Genomic DNA, 21,715 nt, shown 5'->3' on the forward strand with positions numbered 1-21,715 from the left:
AGTGATAAATTTCAAGACTTCAGTGGAGCTATCAACCACAAAGCTAAGAAGTTGCGACCTTTGTACGTTGGCAGTAGGTGTCTACTGCAAAGCCAGAGCGGCAGTAATTCACGTAAATGGGACAGAAGCGGAGTGGTAATGGAGGTGCTTCCACATGATCATGTGTAGTCAGAGTTGATGGATCAGGGAGACTTACTCGGAGGAGCAGAACGTTTTTAAGGATGTACAACCCAGCCTCAACAAGCATTAAAGCAAAAACTTCCTATGTTTGGAGTAGTAATCTACCAAGCTAACATGAGTGCAATGTTGGTCATCAACGTCCTGATTCTTCTGTAAAGATTACAGAGGATTCCAACGGTGCCAATACTAGTAAAACCAGTGAGGTTGAAACGGATCATGAAGAGGTTGAAGAAGAGTACATTCCTGCTCCTATAGTTCCCAAAAAAAATTAAGGTGTCGCTTGCTTTGCGTAGGTGACTTCAATGCGCCAGGGAAGCTTTAGAATAGAGTACTACAAAGTAGAAATCATCGTAAGTGAAGCCCGTTTGTTCTTGTTTGTACAACATTTGGTGCTGAGTGTTCAATTGCTGTTGATAGTGATAATTGCTAAGCCAGGATGATTCAGCGTGGAATTGCATTAATTTGAATTGTTTTGGATTTATTTAGTAAGTTTTATTGCAGTTTTGTTTATTTTTTCCTCTAATAAATCCCTTGTTTAAGTTAATTGAGCTTTGTTAATGTATAAAATTTAGTTCCATCTTAGTAAAATGTTTTTGTTACTTATTTAAATCCTCTCTTGAAGAGCTATGTCATTGCCTTAAACTTGTTACCATCTTAAATGAGCTGGAGGGGATGTAGAATAATTAGACTATAGCTCATTTTAGTGTTTATGTTTATACTTGTTTTCATTTCAGATTTTACATTGTTAATAAATTAATAAACTAAATTGACAAGGAGTTATTCTTCATTAATGTTTAATTAAGTGCTTAAATGATTACCTAATGCTATCAACTTAATATCTGATATATAGGAATTTACTGACTATGCAAGTCGGAAATTAATTAAGTTACGATTCAACCATACTAAGTGATTTTTGATTTAATTGCTATGTGTAGGTATATATAAATAAAAAAATATGACTTTAAGGTCTAGAATTCAATAGTTGATGTCAAAGTTATAGCATTTTCTTAATAATGAGACACTGTTTTTATTTTTTTCTGTATATAGCTTTAAAGTAAGACGGAAACAGGTTAATATTACAATCGCTTCCCTTTATAAATCGCTGAACCTTGTAAAATACTGTTGAAACTGGAAGTTAATAAACTGCCAGACTGAGTGTTTTATGAGTTGTATGCATTTTATAAAGAAATAAATATAACTTTCAAGTCTATAAATTTATTTCTGATGTCACAGTTATAATATGTAATTATTAATAATGATTTTTTTTTACCTCCTTTTATTAAGTCTTCTTTCAATTTTTCGTTGATTGTGTTTTAAAAAGATATAAATATTGTTTTCTTATTGAATCATATAACTTTTAGTAAAAAAGTATACTTTAACTTTATTAATATGCTGAACTCAGTTTTGATTATATGAACTTTGTTTTTACTGAGCCTATTATGTCTAGAATAAAAAATAATAATAGCTAGTTTTTCATTTAAAGAACATTATAAACTATTTAAAGAGCTTCTTTTTTTTTGGTATCTAAAATACGTTTAGATCTATTAGATTGTTTTTTCCATAAATAGTTATTTAAAACAAGAGCTTTAATTTATATGTGTTTGTTAAAGGTAGTTAAGATAATGAGTAAAATGCTCAATTTTTATTGAATCAAAGTGTTTTTAATTGTTTTCTAAAAAACTTGAATCGTAGATAAATTTAGTTCAAATAATTAGCTAAGATTTTATGAAGAATTTCTTACTTAGCTTACAAAAAATTATTAACTGTTCATTATACTAAGTTAAGTGCTTTAAATATATTTTACATTAAGCTTTATGCTAAATATACAAGCACTATTAGTAGTATGTTTTTAATTTAGTATAATATACAAATTCTGTTTAAATTATTACATTAATTATTCTGCAATTTTACATTTGTAATACAAATATTACAGACTTTTTTTTAACACCTTATTAACAAAAAAATTAATATGTAACTGTCTATATTTATAAGATATTTATAGTTCACTTGTTAAGTTCCCTTTTACTTTTACACTGCATCACTAATAAAGCCCACTGATAGCCAATTTCGAATCTAAAGGGTCAATATTGCTTTAAGGACTTTTTTGTTTTACTAAAAACTAAGTTTTTACTTGTAAGTCTTGTAAGCTGATTTAGTTTTTAACACAAATAATTTCATTTGAATAAAATTAACACAGTATTTAATCACTTAACAAAATATTTTTTAAGGCAACTATAAAAATTGTATAAAATATAGCTGATTATAATAGCATATTATTTCTGAGATCTTTATATAGTAAATCTTCAGTTAAAAAAACTATTTTATTAATTTTTAAATTGTATGTTTTAATTGCCTACTAAAAAAGCAGCATAACAATTAAATTTTTGTTGCTGTGCAAAACACGCGCATGTGCCTCTCACACGTATTGTGACGTAACATTATTTTTAAAACGTTTTTCTTAGAAGTGACTATATAAGTTTGGCCAAGTTTGTAGTGTAAGTATGATTCTTCTGGAATGCTTCTTTAATGATAATTTTAAAACGGTTAACTGGCCGTTTTCAATAACTTTCTTTACTGAAATGATATTTAATTGTTTGAAAAACGTTTTGAGCTATTTCAGCCATTTAACTGCTGGAAAAAATGAAATTTCTTGGGTTTAAACATAATATTAACCTTAAAAAATTAATGAAATTTTTGCAACTTTTTATACATTTTTAGTATATTTTTTAATATAACTAATATTTAACAACATAAATTAAGTTACTTGCTGAAAATCGAAAATAGTAATGTAGATAATTAATACACATAAAAAAGGGAATAAAGTCTAATTATTGTTTTTGATTAGGAAAATTTTTAATGATCGTGAAAAAGTATTAAGTAAAAAATTTTAGGTAAAAATTTTTTAATCGAATAAATTTCCACTCGATCAAATTCCACCCGAAACGTTTTTTTTTTTTATTTGTTAGCTTTTTAGTTTTTTAGAACTTTTTGTCTTTTTCTTTATTTTTACTTTCGCCCTAAACCCTAACCTTTACCTTTGGTCTATAATTTTTTGTTTATGAATGTTATTTAATTTTTTATTTTTCAGTTGATCAGGTGGGAATTGTGAGTGTGTTGGAATTGAGCGTATCCAAACAATTAAATAATTCTATGCAGTGTAACAAATATTATGTGCTTAGAGTTTTGGTGTTTTAATTAGTTATGCGTCTAGTGCCTATTTTTAATTAATAAAGTTTTTGAACAGACATAATATTAAACCTTTAAGCATATAAAAAAAAAATATTAAAACACTATTTTTACCTGGTACTATGTTTTTTTTGTTCTAAATCTACTTATATAAAAAAAAATACATTATTTTTTTGTTAGAAGTAGAAATAAAAATAGTTAATTGCTTAAAACAAACATTTTTTATCTATTTAAACGTTAATCTAAATCTCATGATTCTAAATAAGTTTATAAAAATTAGTGATGTACCGGACACACTATCCGGGTCCGGAACCGGCCGTATATTGCCATTTTTGTCTGAAATCCGGATACGGCCGGATCTTGATATGAAAAAAAGTCCGGATCCGGTTCCGGCCGGATCCTAATTTAATAAAAAAAAGTCCGGATCCAGTTCCAGCCGGATCTTAATTTGAAAAAAAGTCCGGATCCGGTTCCACCCGGATTCTAATTTGAAAAAAATAGTCCGGATCCGAGTCCGTTCGGACCTGAAATTGTGGGTCCGGTACATCACTAATAAAAATAAGCTAATGAAAATGTGTTAAATTAAAATTAAATTACAGTTTGTTCCTTTATTAATTTATTTTTATTAGTTTTTACTCTGTATTAGATAGTGCAAATATTTATTTAATTTTGTATTTGAATATCAAGTTTATGGCAATTGGTGTCACCTTAATCATTGAAGAGAATTTAAGGTTAGTTATATAGTGAACCATTAATAATGTCAATTAAAGAAAACATCTTAAAGCTTAATATTTTAACTGATTGAAAAACATACATAATAATTAAGTTTTTTTTCTCATTTGTTCATTAAGTTGTCTGTATACAGTATTAATCATAAAAATTTTATATTGTATATTTTTAAAGAAAATATTTTTGATACATTATTAATTTGTGATAACAAGTTTACTTGATAAAATTTTTAGCAATTTAATTACAGGTTTTAGTGTTTAATTTTATACGATTTAAAAACTTGACTCATGTATACATAAATAAATTTTGTTAGTGTTTTTAAAACACAAATAAACTAACAAATTCATTTTGCAACGAGCCCGCTTAAAAGAACTTTGATATTTTATAACAACATGTAAGTTAAAACATAAATAAACAGTACAATTTTAAGTCCAAAATTTTGTAGTCACTTATTTATTGTTTAGTAGTTTCACTTTTTTGTTTGTAAAAAAGATGAATTTTGTATAATATGCTGATACAAGATTCATATTTACGTCACAATGTTTTTTATTTCTTTGTGTAAATGGTATTCTAATACTATTTATACCAAATCTATGAAGTTTAAAGTTACAGCATTACGCTACATGAAACATTTGTTATGATTGTTTAAAACGTTACAGTTTACAATAGTTTATATAAATATTTATGTATATATAAAAGTAATAACATATATAAATGTCGTTTAACAAAGCAAAGTATTTTCGATATTTTTCTTGTACGAAGTAATATTTGTGTCATAACATCTTCAAACATCTTATTAATTAAAGATTTCTAAAGAATTTTAGAACTTAACAAATTTTAAAGCGATTATGACGTAGTAATGGTATTGAAAAACTTTGTACAGTTAATTTATATCAAATAAAGGCTGCTTTTCGTTTAATTTTTATTTTAAGAAGTTTGTCATTTCGAAAAACTCCTTAAGTATTTGCCTAATTTTTATTGTAAAATACAGTAGGACAAGTAATATGCTGTTAGTGTGTGAGATATGCAAAATACAACTTTGCTTGCAACAACTGTATCATCGTCAACGCCTTTTGATCCAAGTGTTTTAATAAATAAAATGGAAACATGTAAGTAAAGTACAAAATTATTTAAAACTAGATATTACGTAATATTAGATAAATAGTACATTTTAAATAACATTTAACAACACCATCAACACAGTTTAAAAAAAATTGTTTTCCGTAATGCCAATATTAAGTTTGTAATTCATTTCTTTTGTTTAAAAATCGGTTTTTAATTTTTGAAATTTCTGTCTTTTCGCGTTGCATAATTTACATCCACTTACAAACTGTATTTGTTTTTTGTTCTTTTTGATATTATCCAATAAATTTTATAGTTAATTTCGTTGTTTTATATTTTCCATATATACTTCGATAATATTTGTAGCATTGCATATTTTTTCTTGTCTACAGCTATACGTTTGTTTTGCTTTATGTCTATAGCTTATATATATTTTAGGAGCCGATTGTTTCTAACCCGCTATCATTTCTAACCCGATCACTTCTAACCCGATCACTTCTAACCCGATCACTTCTAACCTGATCATTTCTAACCCGATCACTTCTAACCCGATCACTTCTAACACGATCACTTCAAACCCGATCACTTGTAACCCGATCACTTGTAACCCGATCACTTCTAACCCGATTACTTCTGACCCGATCATTTCTAACCCGATCACTTCTAACCCGATCACTTCAAACCCGATCACTTCTAACCCGATCATTTATAACCCGATCATTTCTAACCCGATCACTTCTAACCTGATCACTTCTAACCCGATCATTTCTAACCCGATCACTTCTAACCCGGTCGTAGGATTGTCTCGGATGCTGTTGTTGTTGATCTTGCAGTTAAGTTCATTGTTTATTATTCTTTAGAATAAAAAAGACTTATACTTTCCCTAATGTTTTTAAAAATAATTAATTACAATTAATTAATAATCCAAATTGAAACCTTATTGTCAAAACAATATATGAACCAATTAATATCATCAATTAAATTTTAACAAAAGCTATCTGAACATTAGGTTTTATTTTAAACAAAATAAACTAAACTTCAAAAGAAACAATTTTGTTGAGATTAATTATTTTTTAAAACAAATCTTTATCATAAACATAATAGATAAACATACTAATACAGATCGGCTAAATAAATTTCTAGTTAAATATGATCGAGTTAGAAACGATCGGGTTAGAAATGATCAGGTTTAATTGGGTTAGAAGTGACTGGGTTAGAAATGATCTTGTTAGAAATGATCGGGTTAGAAGTGATCAGGTTAAAAATGATCTGGCTAGAAGTGATCGGGTTAGAAGTGATCGGGTTCGAAATGATCGGTTTAGAAGTGATCGGGTTAGAAGTGATCGGGTTAGAAATGATCGGGTTAGAAATGATCGGGTTAGTGATAGGGTTACAAGTGATCGGGTTAGAAGTGATCGGGTTAGAAGTGATCGGGTTAGAAGTGATCGGGTTTGAAGTGATCGGGTTAGAAGTGATCGGGTTAGAAATGATCGGGTTAGAAATGATAGCGGGTTAGAAGTGATCGGGTTAGAGATGATCGGGCTAGAAATGATAGCGAGTTAGAAATGATAGTAAACCATATATTTTACTTGTAAAATATATTTTTTTATTGCAGTTTTACATATTTTATTTAACTTAACTTTTTTTTGTGTAGTATGTAGTTAATTTCAAAATTAATATTGATTCAAACTTTTTAAATTTTAATTTAATTTACAGATATCTCCTACGCTCAAGTGATGATGGGTAAAAGTGAAGTGTTCAAATTATCTACTGTACAAAAGTAAATACCTGAATAAACGATCTTAATATAAACTGTTTCAAAAGTTTCAGTTTATTTTTCTTAAACATTTTAATAATTACAACTTTCAAGTAAAATAGTTTTTAAAATATAAACCAAAAGATAAACGAATTGAAGTTAGTAAAACGTTTTAGGTTATTTATTTTCGAACCTGTTAAACAATATTTGGTCACAGGAACATTCAAACCGTTTACTGCTATTAATGTAAAATTTTAACTTTAGTATTTGTTTTAGTTTTAGTTCAAATTCTATTTGAACGAAAAAGATCAACAGATTGTTATTAAACCATGAAAAACTCTTAATATATTCTAGTAATTTATACAATGTTTGAAGTATAACTGCAAATCGATAATAATCATTTTTATGATTTTATTTTAATATTTGTGTTATATTTATTTACTTAAAGCTCGTTTCGAATTTTTAATTTCAAATAAGTTTTATTCCGTGTATGTTATCTAAAAACTTTTTTCATATTATTATTCAGTCTTTGTTAAACCTTTGTGGTAATAATATTATAGCTGACCACTTGATTTAAAGTATCAATTTGTAAATTTTCAACATTAGTAAAACTATTGGTTTGTAAAGTGTGTTATAACAGATATATAAACTAGTTATTAAAGAATATATTTGATGTTTATGACTAATCGGTATTTTACACTGTAATTTCTTTTTGTTTAATTTTAATTGTTGTGGTAATGACCAGCATTCGAGCAAATTTTGAGTAAAATTAAATATTTATTAGAATAATTTTATTACGTTGTAAAGTATGTAATATTAGATGCTAGTTTTATTTCTTTTGCAAATTTAGACTTATTGTTTTTCAACGTGTCATCTTAAGATTAAGATGCCAACAATTTAAGGATTAAAGGTTTTATTTTAAGTAACATAGTATACAAAAAGTGTACAATGTTAATAAAATATCAAATCCAATGCTGCTTTACGTACACAAAAATGTTTTTCAAATGCTACCTAATAAATACATGTAATTTGAATGATACTTTATAATCAGTTTAAGAGCTTTATTTTTCCTCTGTTTATACCAATGTATAATTTACAGTAAAAAACACTTAATTTGTTTGTTTTAATTCATTAGTATAACTTCGTTTCGCTAAAAACAGTCAAAACACAAATATAGAGCTTCACTCTTTTTATAAATATTTTGTGCATTATTTTTACTTTCATAATCTCATTAAGTAGATCCACACGTTTTTTTTTCTTTAAGTGTTTTTTTTTTTTGGAGTTACAGCCTTTAAAACAATTTAAATTGTCGCGTGACCAAATAGAAGGTTTGTTAACTTAATATAAACTTATTACTAGACAAAATAAAAAAAACTTAACCTATCACCTTAAGCTATTAAAAGTTGTTAATAAATAATTTTCAACAATAAAATTATTTTCAAAACCTACTGTCTTGTTTTTACAAATGAAGAGAGTTTTGATATGCTAAAATTTTAATGAATAACTTTTAGCACAAAGTAGTGAATTTAAGTTACTAGGTTTTATCAAAGTACTTGAAAAAAGTTAAAATATGTTTTATTTACAAACAAATAAAAAATGTTTTATACTTAGAAAGCTAAATAATTTAAAATATTTAAACTAATAGCTTGCTTTATTTTTGAGCAAAATCTATAATTTTTTTTGTAAATATTAAAAGTGAATATTTCTTTTATTAACCTAGCTTAAATAACGTTAATAGCATAAGCAATTTTTAAATTATTTGTATTAAGATTTTTTTAAAGTATAAAGTTAGTTTTATCTTTTATTAAAGCAATTTACTTAGAACAGTGTTAGTTTTATGTGGAAAGCATCAAAGGACTACCTACATGTACACTGTATAGTTATAAGTTTTATAAAAGTTTAACTACCTAATTTGGCACTACTAGATTAAAAAATTGATAAATTTTACAATACTTTTAATTACTACAATAAGATAAGTACTAAATAGCTGTATAAAGTTATAAAAGTGATCAATACACTGAAGCTAATGTTGTTGTTTTGTAATTTGTGTAAAGATTAAAGTATTAAATGAAAGTGTAACTACAAATATAGCTGCTAACGACAAAATAACTTTAACTAGTTTGCCTTTTTAACTATACTTAGTAGTTTTTGAGGTCTGGAAGTATCACACCTTGCATGGGATGGTGTTTGAAGTCAATTAAAAAAAAGGTTAAAACTAATAATGATATTTTATACTTTATAGTATTCAAATTGTAAACAAAGTGGAGACCCTACAAAGGCTACATGGTTTAAACTTACCACTAGGATTTTACAGGATGCTAAAGAACTGCTTTGATTTTAACTACTTGAAAACTCAACGGATTAAAAAAATGGAACGTTTTGGTTTGATAATACTTAAGTAGCAACAAATTTAGTTTGTAGTAAACATAAAAAAAATCATCTTAAAGTTTATGTATTAAAAACTTGTTTTTAATAATCATACAGTTTTAAAGCATTGCAAAAAAGAGATAAAGATTTTCAAAGACCTGGGTTTTGCTTAGTTCTCCGCAGATTCGGTCTGTACTGAAAGTTATAGATAGGCAGCAGACACCATTAAATGCGTTTGAGTAAAATTACAGCTACTGAAAAGCTGTTTAAAATTGTAGATTTCAATTTTATAATCATTTAGGAAAACATACTCGGTTTCTATACATTAATTTGAAGCTACATATTGTGAATTATTTATGTGACGTAGAAAATTAAAATATACAAAACTAAAATTTATTCAACTGCTACGGACAACTTTATTTTAATTTATCACTGAATTATTTTTATTAATTTAAGTATTATACGTATATAATATAACTTCTAATTGTTTTATGTGCAATTGATTGGCTAAAATCGATTGAATTTCTTTTACTTAAATCTAAACTAATTATTAAGTTACGCCATGCTAAAGTGACACTCCATTCTAAAATGTTACCCCTTGCTAAAGTGACGCTGTGCTTTTCTGACGTCTACCCTTTTAAAATGGTGCCAATTCTATTGAACTTTAATCTAAAACTAAAGTTTTTTATAAGAGTTAAATTTCATTTAGCTCATTAAAAAAATGTATAAAGTTATCTCTCAGTTGCTTCGTAGTATTTTAAAACCACAACATGTAGCTACAACAAATAGTATAAAAACTAAAGTGATCCATACACTGATGATGTAACTTTACGCTTAAAATTTAAAACAGCTTTCTAGTAGCTGTAGTCTACTCTAAAAAAACTAATACTAACTGCTGTTTTGAAGCAGGCTTACACACAGTCAAATACGAATTCATTAAACCTACAATAACTAATTAAATTATATTGTATTTTTGAACTGGTACAAGTTTGGTTATTTATTAATAATAAAGTATGATTACTGCTGGTCTTACTTAAAATGTTTAAATAAATTGTTGATAAACTTGTAAACTTCTGAAAAAAGTCTAACAAATCTGAACGAACAGTTTCTGCTAACAGAAGATTTTTCAAAAGTAGTTAGTCATAAAATATATCAATTCACTTTTAGCTATTTTGTCAAACGAAAAAAAATTATTTGTTTATTTTTGTGACCAATCTTACAATTAAAAACCTTTTTAGTCGCCGTAAATCTACTCAAATTCACACGTGCATTGTAAAACTTTAGTGCTTTAATTGAATTCATAGTCGGCAAACCACTTGTGTTTTTATTTGCACTATCATCTTTGTAGTATTTGCATTAAATTTAGATTAGAAACTTGCCCTATCTGCATTATTGATATATTGTTTTTTATTTAAATATTTAAGGTATATCTGTGGTTGATATTTGATAAAAACATGTATTATTATTTGTTTTCAATAAAAGCGCTGCATTAATGTATAAACGGTTTAACTAAACAAAATAAAAGGAATTTACGATATCTTACTTATCATTTTTAGAACATCTACAGTCGTAATGGGAAGTTTTATATATATATTTTTTAATTGGGACTGTGTTTAGCAACTGTTTTTTTGTTTTTGTTATTAATTAAATTGATTATTCTACAAACTATTATATTAAAAGTGTTTAAAAACAGCGGTAGTTTTTCTAATCAGTAATTACTAATCTAAACAAATTAAATATCTATGTTCCACTGAAATCTAATTTCTGCTGATTGCATTTATCAAGTGTTACTAAAAAATGTCTTAGATAGCTTTTAAAACCAGCACAAAATGTTTATATAAGTTTTGTATCCCCAAAATTATATGTCAATCTACTGTGTGACAACATGTTGCTTTAAAATGTTATATATAAAGATTAGGAATTGAATTTTAATTGTTTTATCTCCATGTTTGCATTTGATACAGCTTAATTGTAGCTTTATTATACTAATATTTTCGAATGACAGAGCCTAAGATCAATAAAATCTTATTCAAAGTTCTAAAGGTTTCACAAAAATTTTTTTGAAGTATTGCGAAGTTACATAATAATTAAGTATCTTTAAGTAGTCATCAGTATCTTTTCAAAATCTTTTTTTTATTCAGAAAATGTTCGAAAATGTTTTTATTACAAATTTTGACATTAGGTAAATACCCGTCACCTAAAAACAAGAATAAAATAGCATGTTGCAAAATGTCTCGTACATTATCTCGTACATTAGTGACAAAAAATGCGTAGCAGTCAAAAATGCAATGAAAATTTCAGTTATATACAAATATTGAGTAAACAATACCTTTTGTGTAAACAGTTGTGGTATTTGAATTTAGCATTATGCGACAATGTTCAAATTCTTTGGAATTAATAAAGCTAGAATTCATTCAATACATTTAAATTAACCTATAAACCTAATTTACGTAAAAGGAACTTCATTACACTCTAGCCTTATTTAGTAAAAAGCTATTTCAGTTTTACTTATATTTTTTACGTTTGAATTTACATGACTGATTAATTAGTTTATTTATGTAATATTTTATTGTGTTTTATCTTTGTCTATTGTTTCAATTGTTTTTTATCCTGATGAAAATTGATGAAATATATGAGAAAAGAAAAAATTAAGTCATATATTTATTTAATAAAGTTTGAAAATAAGCCTGGTGTTCACGCTGATAAATTGTTGACATTTCTACACTTCTAAACTTTAAAACAATATTTTGATTCAAAAATAAAACTTAGCTTTGCTTTCAAATTTTTTAGTTAAAAGAAAAAACATTATTGAAATGAATCTACTTAAAAATTGACCGGTTTTCTAAAATCATCTAGTGAATCATAAACTTGATAATTATCAATAGCTTATTTCACATTATAAATCACAGCTTGTAGCTTTAACATTATGTTTATAAATTGAGAGATATACTAAGGCTCTTACACATGATTAAAGAAATTAACTTTTAACTATTTAAAATGACTGTCATTTAAAAAAAATAACAAGTAAGTTAACTGATGTTATAATGATTGAAGTTAGAAAAACATTGATCTATTATTAATATATAATATTAATTAATTAAATTTTGTTCGTTTATCATTAAGCATCAGTTACTTCAGTTCAAGCTAAATCAGGGATTTAAAAAAAATAGTTAGTATAAAACTAAAATCATGGACATTAAAGTTGCATAAAGTAAAGCTAATTTACAATCATTTCTAATGAAAACAATTAGAATGTAAGTATTTTTAAATTGGAAAACAGTCAAAAGTCTATCAAATTTAAAGTTTTATAAACATATGATCAATGAACTTTTTCATTTGTTGCAGGTTTTTGATAATTTTAAATAAGTTCAATATTATCCAGTACAAAATTATTTCAAATACAGTTTAAATTCTACTTCAAATGTTTACGTTACATTCTAATTTCATAACTGGTAACTTATATGTCAAAAAATATGAAACTAGTGTCAATCATTATGGATACCAAAATAAGTTTTCTTAATTTTAAACAGCTTGATAATAGCTGTGATCTACTCAAGTAAGAATTAACGACAACTAATGTAGTAATTTAAGCTTATATACAAAATTATCAATTAAGTAAACTTACAACAATCAACTTATTAAAAACTGCAATCTTCGGTTTAATAATTTTAAAATTATTGTCCGTTTGGTTATTGTTTAATTTAGAAATATAATTACTTATGGATTTGTCATAATTTGAAACAAAAGTCAAGAGTTTAATAAGCTTGTCATAATAAGTTGATAATATTTTTTTTTAGTTTTAAACTGTTTTAATGTTCTATGTGATATTAGTGGACATTCTTTTAATCGATGTAATAAGACTTAATACTTTTTGATTATTTAAGTAACAAGAAAGTAATATTTAAATATCATTGCTTAGTAAATCTGTTGAATAGAGAGATAACTTTTGTATTCTATTTTAATTAGAATCATTTACAAATATGTTTTACTATTGTTTAATTAATTACAAGTCAATTAACTTTATTAACTACCTAAAACAAGTTGTTTATTTGTTATTATACTTTATTATGTTTGAAAGAAATTTAACACTTATTTTTTTTTGAACTTATTACTTTCATTTATTTTATATGTACTTTTTTTAGTTTTATTGTTGCTTTATAAAGCGATTTTTTTAACTAACTTTTACATTAATACTTTTATTATTTTAAAAATAATTTGTAGTATATATAAAATGCTTTGTAGACCTTTTTTAAATTTTATGGCTAGTTTTGTACTAGGAATCTAAACATGTTTTTTTTTCTTAAAGTTTTGTAACTTATAAATTGTATATCTACAAGATATGAAGTACATTTCTTTAATCAGTTTGTAAGTTTTAAACTACAACAGTAAACTTTTCTTTTTACAAATACATTATCAAAACTCAATATTTACTTTTAAAGTTAGTTTTTAGTTTTGTGTTTTAGGAAATAGTTTATTTTATCAAGTGATTATTAAAATTAAAATAAATGCTTTTTTCTGTGTAACTTCTAAAACAAAAAGATCAAATTAAAGAGTACCCCTAGTTTCTCAAATAATAAAAATATAATTAAAGTTTTAAATTTCAATTAAGTAAGTTAATTTTGAGCATCCCCTGTAAAAGTAATACAGTACGCCACTGGTCTTTACTATTTATAAAATACTTTTCGATGAAAAACCTTTGGAAATCTTAGATTTTTATCTACATATTACTATTTTTTTTATACTTGAAAATTATCAATTGTCTACGTCTAATCATATTATCGCAATAAGTTGTTCAACGTGATATAAATAAATCGTCTGTGTTGCTTATTAATACTTAATATAAACGTTGAATTTAAAATAGCTGTATGTGAACTGTAATTTGATAAAATAAAACATTATTGTCAGTCGTACAAGCGCACTTTTAGTACAATCCAGAACCTTTAATATTTGTGCTAATTTGTTTAAAAACTTTAACTGCTGGTTTTATGATTAATTAAATATTAAAAACAAAATAATTCAGTAAAATTGGTTACTAGCCAAATTGTCAGCAAAATACAAACGAACAAGCTCTGCTAACAGACATATATTAAAGGCACTAAATTATTTGAATATCTTAGTTTGTTGTAAGCCATTTTGTTAAACAACTAGTTTTTATGGATTTTTTTTTGAAAATTATAAGAAAAACAAAACGATTAAAAATTTTGGAATGAATTCAGTTGGCAGATTACTTATGTTTATTTGTAATAAGGTAAACAATAAAAAGACGCAATAGTTTGAAACAATACCACTTTGTTTGCAATAAAAAATTCATAGGATAACACTGTTTTTTTACAAAGATTTACTAGTTGTAATTTTAGGAGCTTACTTTAAATTCCCTAGTTTCACAAGCATCGTATAAATAGTTTGATAATCTAAAACTTTTTCATTTTCATTTACAATTATGTTTATGTTATAAACTAACAAAATCTTTTTTATCTTCAGCAGTTAGTTGTATATGTAAACTTTTCTTAATAGCTAAAGTCAACTTTAAAATTCACCACATAAAACTTCAACATATTGTATATACAATAAGTTTATAGCTGTAATGTGTACATTTAAATATAAAGTAGTCTGACACTTAAATTAGCAATCTAGCAATTTTAACTAAAGCGTTAAATTACTGCTACCCTTAGAAATTAACTGCAATAAACATACAGTTATCCATAAATTACACACAAAAAGTTGTTAACTCCAGTTTTTTATAATAAGACTTATTTCGCTAAGGATTACTAAATTTATTTCAAATTTTTACGAAGTGCAAAAGTTTTAAAAGCTCTCTTTACTTGAACAGTAAGAAATGATTTTAAGTTTAAGTTATTATTTTTACTTAAAGTAGATAACAAAGCATTAAATTATTATAAATGCAATAAAAAGATTTCCAATAAACGAGTAAAAAAAAACTCTTAATGCAGATAAAGTGGTTTTGGTTGTTTTTCAAGCAGTAAGTATACTTTGTTTGATAAAAGCTAGCTCAATCTTTAATTCAAAAATCACAACAATTAGTTTTAGCCTATAGTTCATAATCTGAATTTTATACCATTACACAATTACTAGCTTTAGAATTACAGTAGCTGTAGAATTACTTAAATTAAAATGCAGTTCGCTTTTATACTTAAACTTAATTAAGCCAAAGAAAAAGAAACATCTCTATATTCTTTGCAATGAATTAATTTTTTATAATTTAAATATAACAACTAGATATAATAATAAAACAAAGATATATTTTTTGAAGTTTCTAAAAGTATATTAAGCTATTTAATCAGAACAGTAAAGTAATTGACATCATAAAAAACATAGTAAATATTTTTTTTGAAAAATAAATGAATCACTTTTTAAAAGTTTTTATGTTGTTGGTAGCCATTTAAAAGTTAATTATTTTCAAAAACTCAAAATTTTAATGTCTAGTTGATATTAGTTTAACAATAGAGATTTTCTGAACATAAGTTACTATTTAATATTTTTTATTGACTGTTTACGTCATATTATAAAATCACAACATGTAACTTCAACGTGTTATATATAAATCGTTTGTGAATTAATCTAACATATTGCTTTTTGAATTTTTATGTTTATAACAGCTTTCTAGTAGCTGTAAAGTTATTACAACAGTTAGCCGAATAAGAGTTAGCCATGTTGTTGCGGTCTTCTGAACCGCAACAAGTTTGAACTCAGCGACTTTGTAACATAAAACATAATATATTTGTACTATAAATTATTGTTGTATACAAAGTAAAGAAAAAATACTGATGGATTTCAAAAAAATATCATACTATTACAAAACTTTGTAGTATATACATAAATTTTAAACTAACAGTACTTTTATTTAATATGTAGTTAAAGCGTTTGTTGTTCTTATCTAAAGTTCTATGTTTATTTTGCTGCAAAGTACACATTATAAACTCGATTAAATAAGAAAGTTGCATACAAAAACTTTGATGTATAAAAAACATGAGTTTTTCTTGATACTTTTAAACCTAGACAACATGGTTATTAAAATCTGTTTGTTAATTGTTTTTTAACATTACTTACTTCCACTACAAAATCAAAGTGTAGTATACGAGTTGTGTTTTAGTTGTTTTATTATTTATTTTTGTGTTAAGATTCTAATGACTTATGGTTTAAAGCTTTAGTTTAGCTTAAGGATAGGTAACCTTTTTTTATTACCGTGCTAGTAGTTTTTAAATTTATTTTAGTTGTTTTAATAAAAAATATCTCAAAATTTTATAGAAAGTTACATATTAAGAATCTTTACAAAAAGAATATGTATAATAAAACAAAATAAATTATTAAGTACTTATTTTGTATTCAAGAATACTAAACAATTATTTAGGCTTTTTATCAAACAAATAGGTTTTTATAATCTATAAAATAACAATTTACTCTCATTTGATATTTTTCAAACATAATACACTGGAAAAATGTCTTTTATAAGACAGATAAACATAAAATAAAATAAAATTTATTCGGAATGACTTCTTTAAAAATAATTTAAGCTATTTTTTTTTTGTAGAATGTGTTTGAAACGCATAAATTTAAAGCTTCATAATTAAAACCCTACAAATTAAAATTGAAAACGTACTTCACATAAAGTTGTAAATACGAGCTAAATGTAATTCATTTTCTAGATATTAAAGTAAATCATGTTAAATAATAAAATCTTCTGTATTTATTATTTAATTATTTTCTTTATTTTTTTTAATCAATAATTATTTTATAAATTATTTTCAATAGCTTAAACTGATGCGAATTCTTAATAATGATGGTGAGTTTGATTTAGATATACAAAATTTAGAAATATTAACTAATTTCCTTGTCAAAACAAAATAAATACTCACAAAAACTAATTAATCAAACACAATACGAGTAAACTAAAGAAGCAATCAATATAAAACTAATCAAATTAATCATAAAAACTAAAATAGATAATTAGAACAAAAATGGACTATTTAAAAATGTTAATTGTAATTCTAGATCCTTTATCAGGACCTAGATGTTGATTAAGTTTAGGTTTAAGTTTTTTAATCATAATAGCCTCTACTGCAAGTAAAATATTTCCATTTTTACAAAATTTAATTACCTCAAAACAATTAAAAATATCATTATGATTCTGACAGATTCTACATTGTTCTATATGTGAAAAAACTGCGCTATTTGTAGGTTTTGTATGTTCTTTAATTCTGACGAACAGTTGTCGCTCCGTTTCTCCAATATATTGGGTATCCAGGTCACCTGGACATTGAAACTTATAAACGATGCAACTTCTGTAGAGTTTGTTGATCTTTTCTTTCAGTGAAAAATAGTTTCCAACTTTAGATGTTCTGAAAGCTACTTTGATGTTGATTACAATTGTTTCTAAATTTTTTGTTATATTTTTGCTGAATTTTTCTGAAACCTTTTTTATGTAAGGAACTGTTAGATACTGTTGTTTAGGAATTTGTTGCTTATCTTCTAATTTTTGAAATTTTTCTATTTCATTGTTTATGAAGTTAATCGGATAACCGTTTCTCAAAAGAAGATTCTTTATTCTGTTTGTTTCTATGTTCTGTAGTTCTTCTGACACTAATCTTTTGTTTCTGATGAACAATTGTCTAACCAAGTTTTTCTTCCATGACTTCGGGGTACAAGAGTGAAAATTTAATAGAACATCTGTGTTTGATGGTTTCTTGTAAATTGAGGTAATAAATTTGTTCTCTTCCAGCTTAACACTTATGTCAAGAAAAGGAAGTTTACCTGATGTACATGTTTCCATTGTGAAAACAAGATCTTGATGTAGAGTATTTAATTTTCGATTGAATTCATTTGCCATTTCTTCATTTGAAAAGATAGTAAAAATGTCGTCCACATATCTCGTGTACATTTTAGGTTGAATTTCATTTAGAAGACCTGTTTCTAATTTGCTAACGAACCAATTGGCCAAAAGGGGGGCCAAAGGCGATCCCATAGATAGTCCATCTATTTGTTTAAATACTTGATTATTAAAACAGAAGATGCTCTGTGAGCAAGTTTTCAGTATGTTCTTGAATACTTTTTTCGTTATTTTTGATTTTGTGAATACTGAAAGATTTTATATCACATTGGTATAAAATATTTTCTAAATAACCTAATTCGGTAAATACGCAAAACCGGTAAATTTTTAGTTAGAAATGATTGTTCAATATGATTGAAAAAAAACATTGTTTTTTAAAAATATACTAAGGTAGTTCTATAGTTGGTATACAACTAAAATGTTATTAAGTGAAATATAGTTCAATCAAATCTAAGCAAAGCAGTAGAGTTTTCAAAAAAAGAGTAAAAACTATAATGTTATTAATTTAAACTGGAATCCCCGCAGTCTAAATGCTTAGGTACTATTAAGACTATGTCAAAAATTTTTCTTTTTGCCTGTGGAAAACTTTTCTTAAAAGAGTTTGAGTTTTTTTTCTTAGCTTCAAAAAATTCTCTTGAACCCATCATTTTTCAGCTATTACGTGCTTACCATACGGACTATTGATACCTAGCAAGTGCGTACCTAATTGACAGGTTACTGTATTAATATATGAATATATATTTAGACAATCAACTTGATTATTTCAACTAAGACATAACGATACTTTAAAATGATTAAATCACATCGTTATTGCACAACGAGTAGCTGCAACCATCAACATAAATAAAGGTGATTTAACAATTAGTTTTCGAGTGACTCCAGTTGGAACAATTGTTTATTAAAGTTTAATAAATAAAACATACGAAAAATTAGCATTTGTAGCACAAACTAAAAATATATTTTTAAAAGTTTTAAGCAACAAACTTTCATTACATGTACTAGTTTACAGTTTGGTATAATTTTGCAAGTAAGAAAACAAAATTTGTAATTCTCAAGCTGAACATTTAAAAATGAAAGTTTATTATTTGTTACAATAAATTACATCCTATGTATCACATGTCTAGGTTATGGATCTCAAAGTATCTTGTATTTTCAAGCGTTAAATTTAATTAGTTGTAAAACAAAATATTAGCTTAAAAAATTAAAAAATTAAAAAATAGTTGTTGTTTGTTTGTTTGTTTTGATTTACACTTTAGTAGTTTAAAGTTCGTTAGCAACAAAAAATTGTTGTTATATTAAAAAGCATATACAATTTTATAAGTAAACTATATAAATAGTGTTTATGCTTACATTAACAATATTAATGTACCGACAATACTAGTATTCAAAATTTTAAGCTTAAAATGCTTCAAAAAAACAAAGTTGTTATTTTTGGGATTTAAACTTAATTTTTTTTTTAAATTTATTAAAAAAAAATAAGTATTAAGATAATTGTTGAAATAGTTAAATAGTTATGTAAGTAATACATATTTACCTTAAATCATACAATGTGTATCTAAGAAATATGAAAACAATAATTATAGTTTCATATTATAGCAATTTAGATTTTTAAATATTCCAAACAAAATAAAGTTTAAACTCAATAAAAATTCCTTTTTACGTAATTTTTAAACAAATTATTGATAATATATTAATAGCTAGCAGCTTTTAAATTTTTTTTTGTTATTTTGACTTAAAAAAATTTGAAGCACTAACTGTTTTTACATGTTTACGTCTGTACTCTATTGAAATTATATAACATTTTAAAATAAAAACAAAAAGAGTTTTGTTTTTAACTGTACATTGAATTAAATATTCCTTTTATTTAGTTTAGCTAACAAATTTGTGTCTATTTAAAAACTATTTATTTTAAAATGAAGTGATTGAAATATTTTAACTTAAATTAGTCAACAAAATATAAACAAAAAAATATTAGATATAAAAGTACTGAACATCAAGGCATCTCTTCTGTTATTAAACAAACCATAACTGAATATGTCCAAATTAAAACCTAAATACTTTAATAACAATTTTATTTTTATTAACAAAGTTTAATTTTAATTTGTGTGTAAAAACTGTTTAAAATTCCGCTTTTTACTGTTATATTTTAAAACATTTCTAAAATTTAAGGTTTTTCTTGAGTTTCCCACTAAAAAACAACAAATCTTAAGACATCCGGACTTAGCATTTATGAAAAGCTGCTTTAAAAGCATACATTTCCGAGTATGTTTGAGTAAAACTACAACTTCTAGAAAACTGTTTTAAATTTAAGCAATAGCCTTAGTACTTGTAGATATGAATAACTTTCTCGTAAATTCAAAATTTTTTAGCAACACGTTTGAAATTTAGAACATTGTGTTAGCAACTTAAAGATATCAAGATTGTGTAAATAAGTAATTAATGTCAAGAAAAACTACATTTTCAACAATTAAAAAAAATTTTTTTATTTGTGTAGCACATTAGTTACAAACCTTGATACTAATACAATTACTTCTAGTCAAGCATTCATATTTTATTGAAAACCAGATCACATAAAAGTAACCTTAAACTACCCTGTTAAAATTACAACTAGTTTTTTTTTTCAAGCAATGACGTTTTATCTCTCAAAATTAGACTTTAAGTTATTTGAATTGAGGTGTTGTTAATTATGTTAGTGGTAGTTTTAGTGTGTGCTGAACATTTTTCTATATGCTTTTGTATACAAGCCTGCTTCAAAAAAGCATTTAGAATAAGTGTTATAAATATATTACAGCTACTAAAAAGCTGTTTAAAACTAGAATCGTAAAAACCAATTTCTATTATAATTTCGCATATTTTATATCTTACACATTGAAGCTATATGTTGTGGTTTTATATAGTGACGTAGGCATTTGAAAGAAAGTATTAATATATCACTAAATGCTGAAATTAAAAATTTTTAGATAATTTATTATTAAAATGTTAAATTATTTTAATTGTTATACTGTTTTCAAATCTGTATGGGACGGTATTTGTTAGCAAGTTTGTTTAAACAAAACTAAACTAATATGTGAACTAAACTGTTCAACACATAAAACTTCTTGAAGCGACCTAGATATGTCAGCGAAATATTGAATAGGTCAGTAACTGCTGGTGAGAATATCTATTTATAAGTTTATCATTGAATTGCATCGTATACTTTAAAAAGTATAAAATTATCAAATCTTGCTGATTTAAATCTGGTTGTTAGCAAATGAATATAAAATTAGTTAATAAAACTACAAACAATGTTTTTTTTTTCAATGTTTTGATTTAGCTAGTTCAAACAGTGAAATAATTCAATTTTTTTTATATTATTCGTGTAGCTGTTGTTTACTGTACAATGAATTTAAGTTATCTGCCAATTTAGTTAAGAAATTAATGTGTAACTTTTTTTTTTAATTTTTTTTCTGAAATGAAGTGACCAAAAAGAATATTTGAAATAATAATATTGAATAAAATCTATAAAAAGAAGTAATGTTAATAGTTTGTATAACATAAGTAAACATAAATGTAACTATTGTCATATATTAAACAAACCATTAATAAATATT

At 25.1% G+C, this 21,715-nt stretch overlaps 1 protein-coding gene across 1 annotated transcript; it reads right to left on the bottom strand.

The window, feature by feature from the left end:
- Window positions 1-281: 281 nt before the first annotated feature.
- Window positions 282-18,260, bottom strand: LOC145841107 (uncharacterized). Its single transcript, XM_082948478.1, has 2 exons — window positions 17,506-18,260; window positions 282-429 (listed from the first exon to the last, which is right to left on the bottom strand). The coding sequence occupies exons 1-2, from the start codon at window positions 18,258-18,260 to the stop codon at window positions 282-284; spliced, it is 903 nt and encodes a 300-aa protein (XP_082804604.1).
- Between the last annotated feature and the right edge of the window lie 3,455 nt (window positions 18,261-21,715).

This window comes from Thalia democratica, chromosome 7, assembly GCF_965202585.1.
Source record: "Thalia democratica chromosome 7, ktThaDemo2.hap1.1, whole genome shotgun sequence".
NCBI lineage: Eukaryota > Metazoa > Chordata > Thaliacea > Salpida > Salpidae > Thalia > Thalia democratica.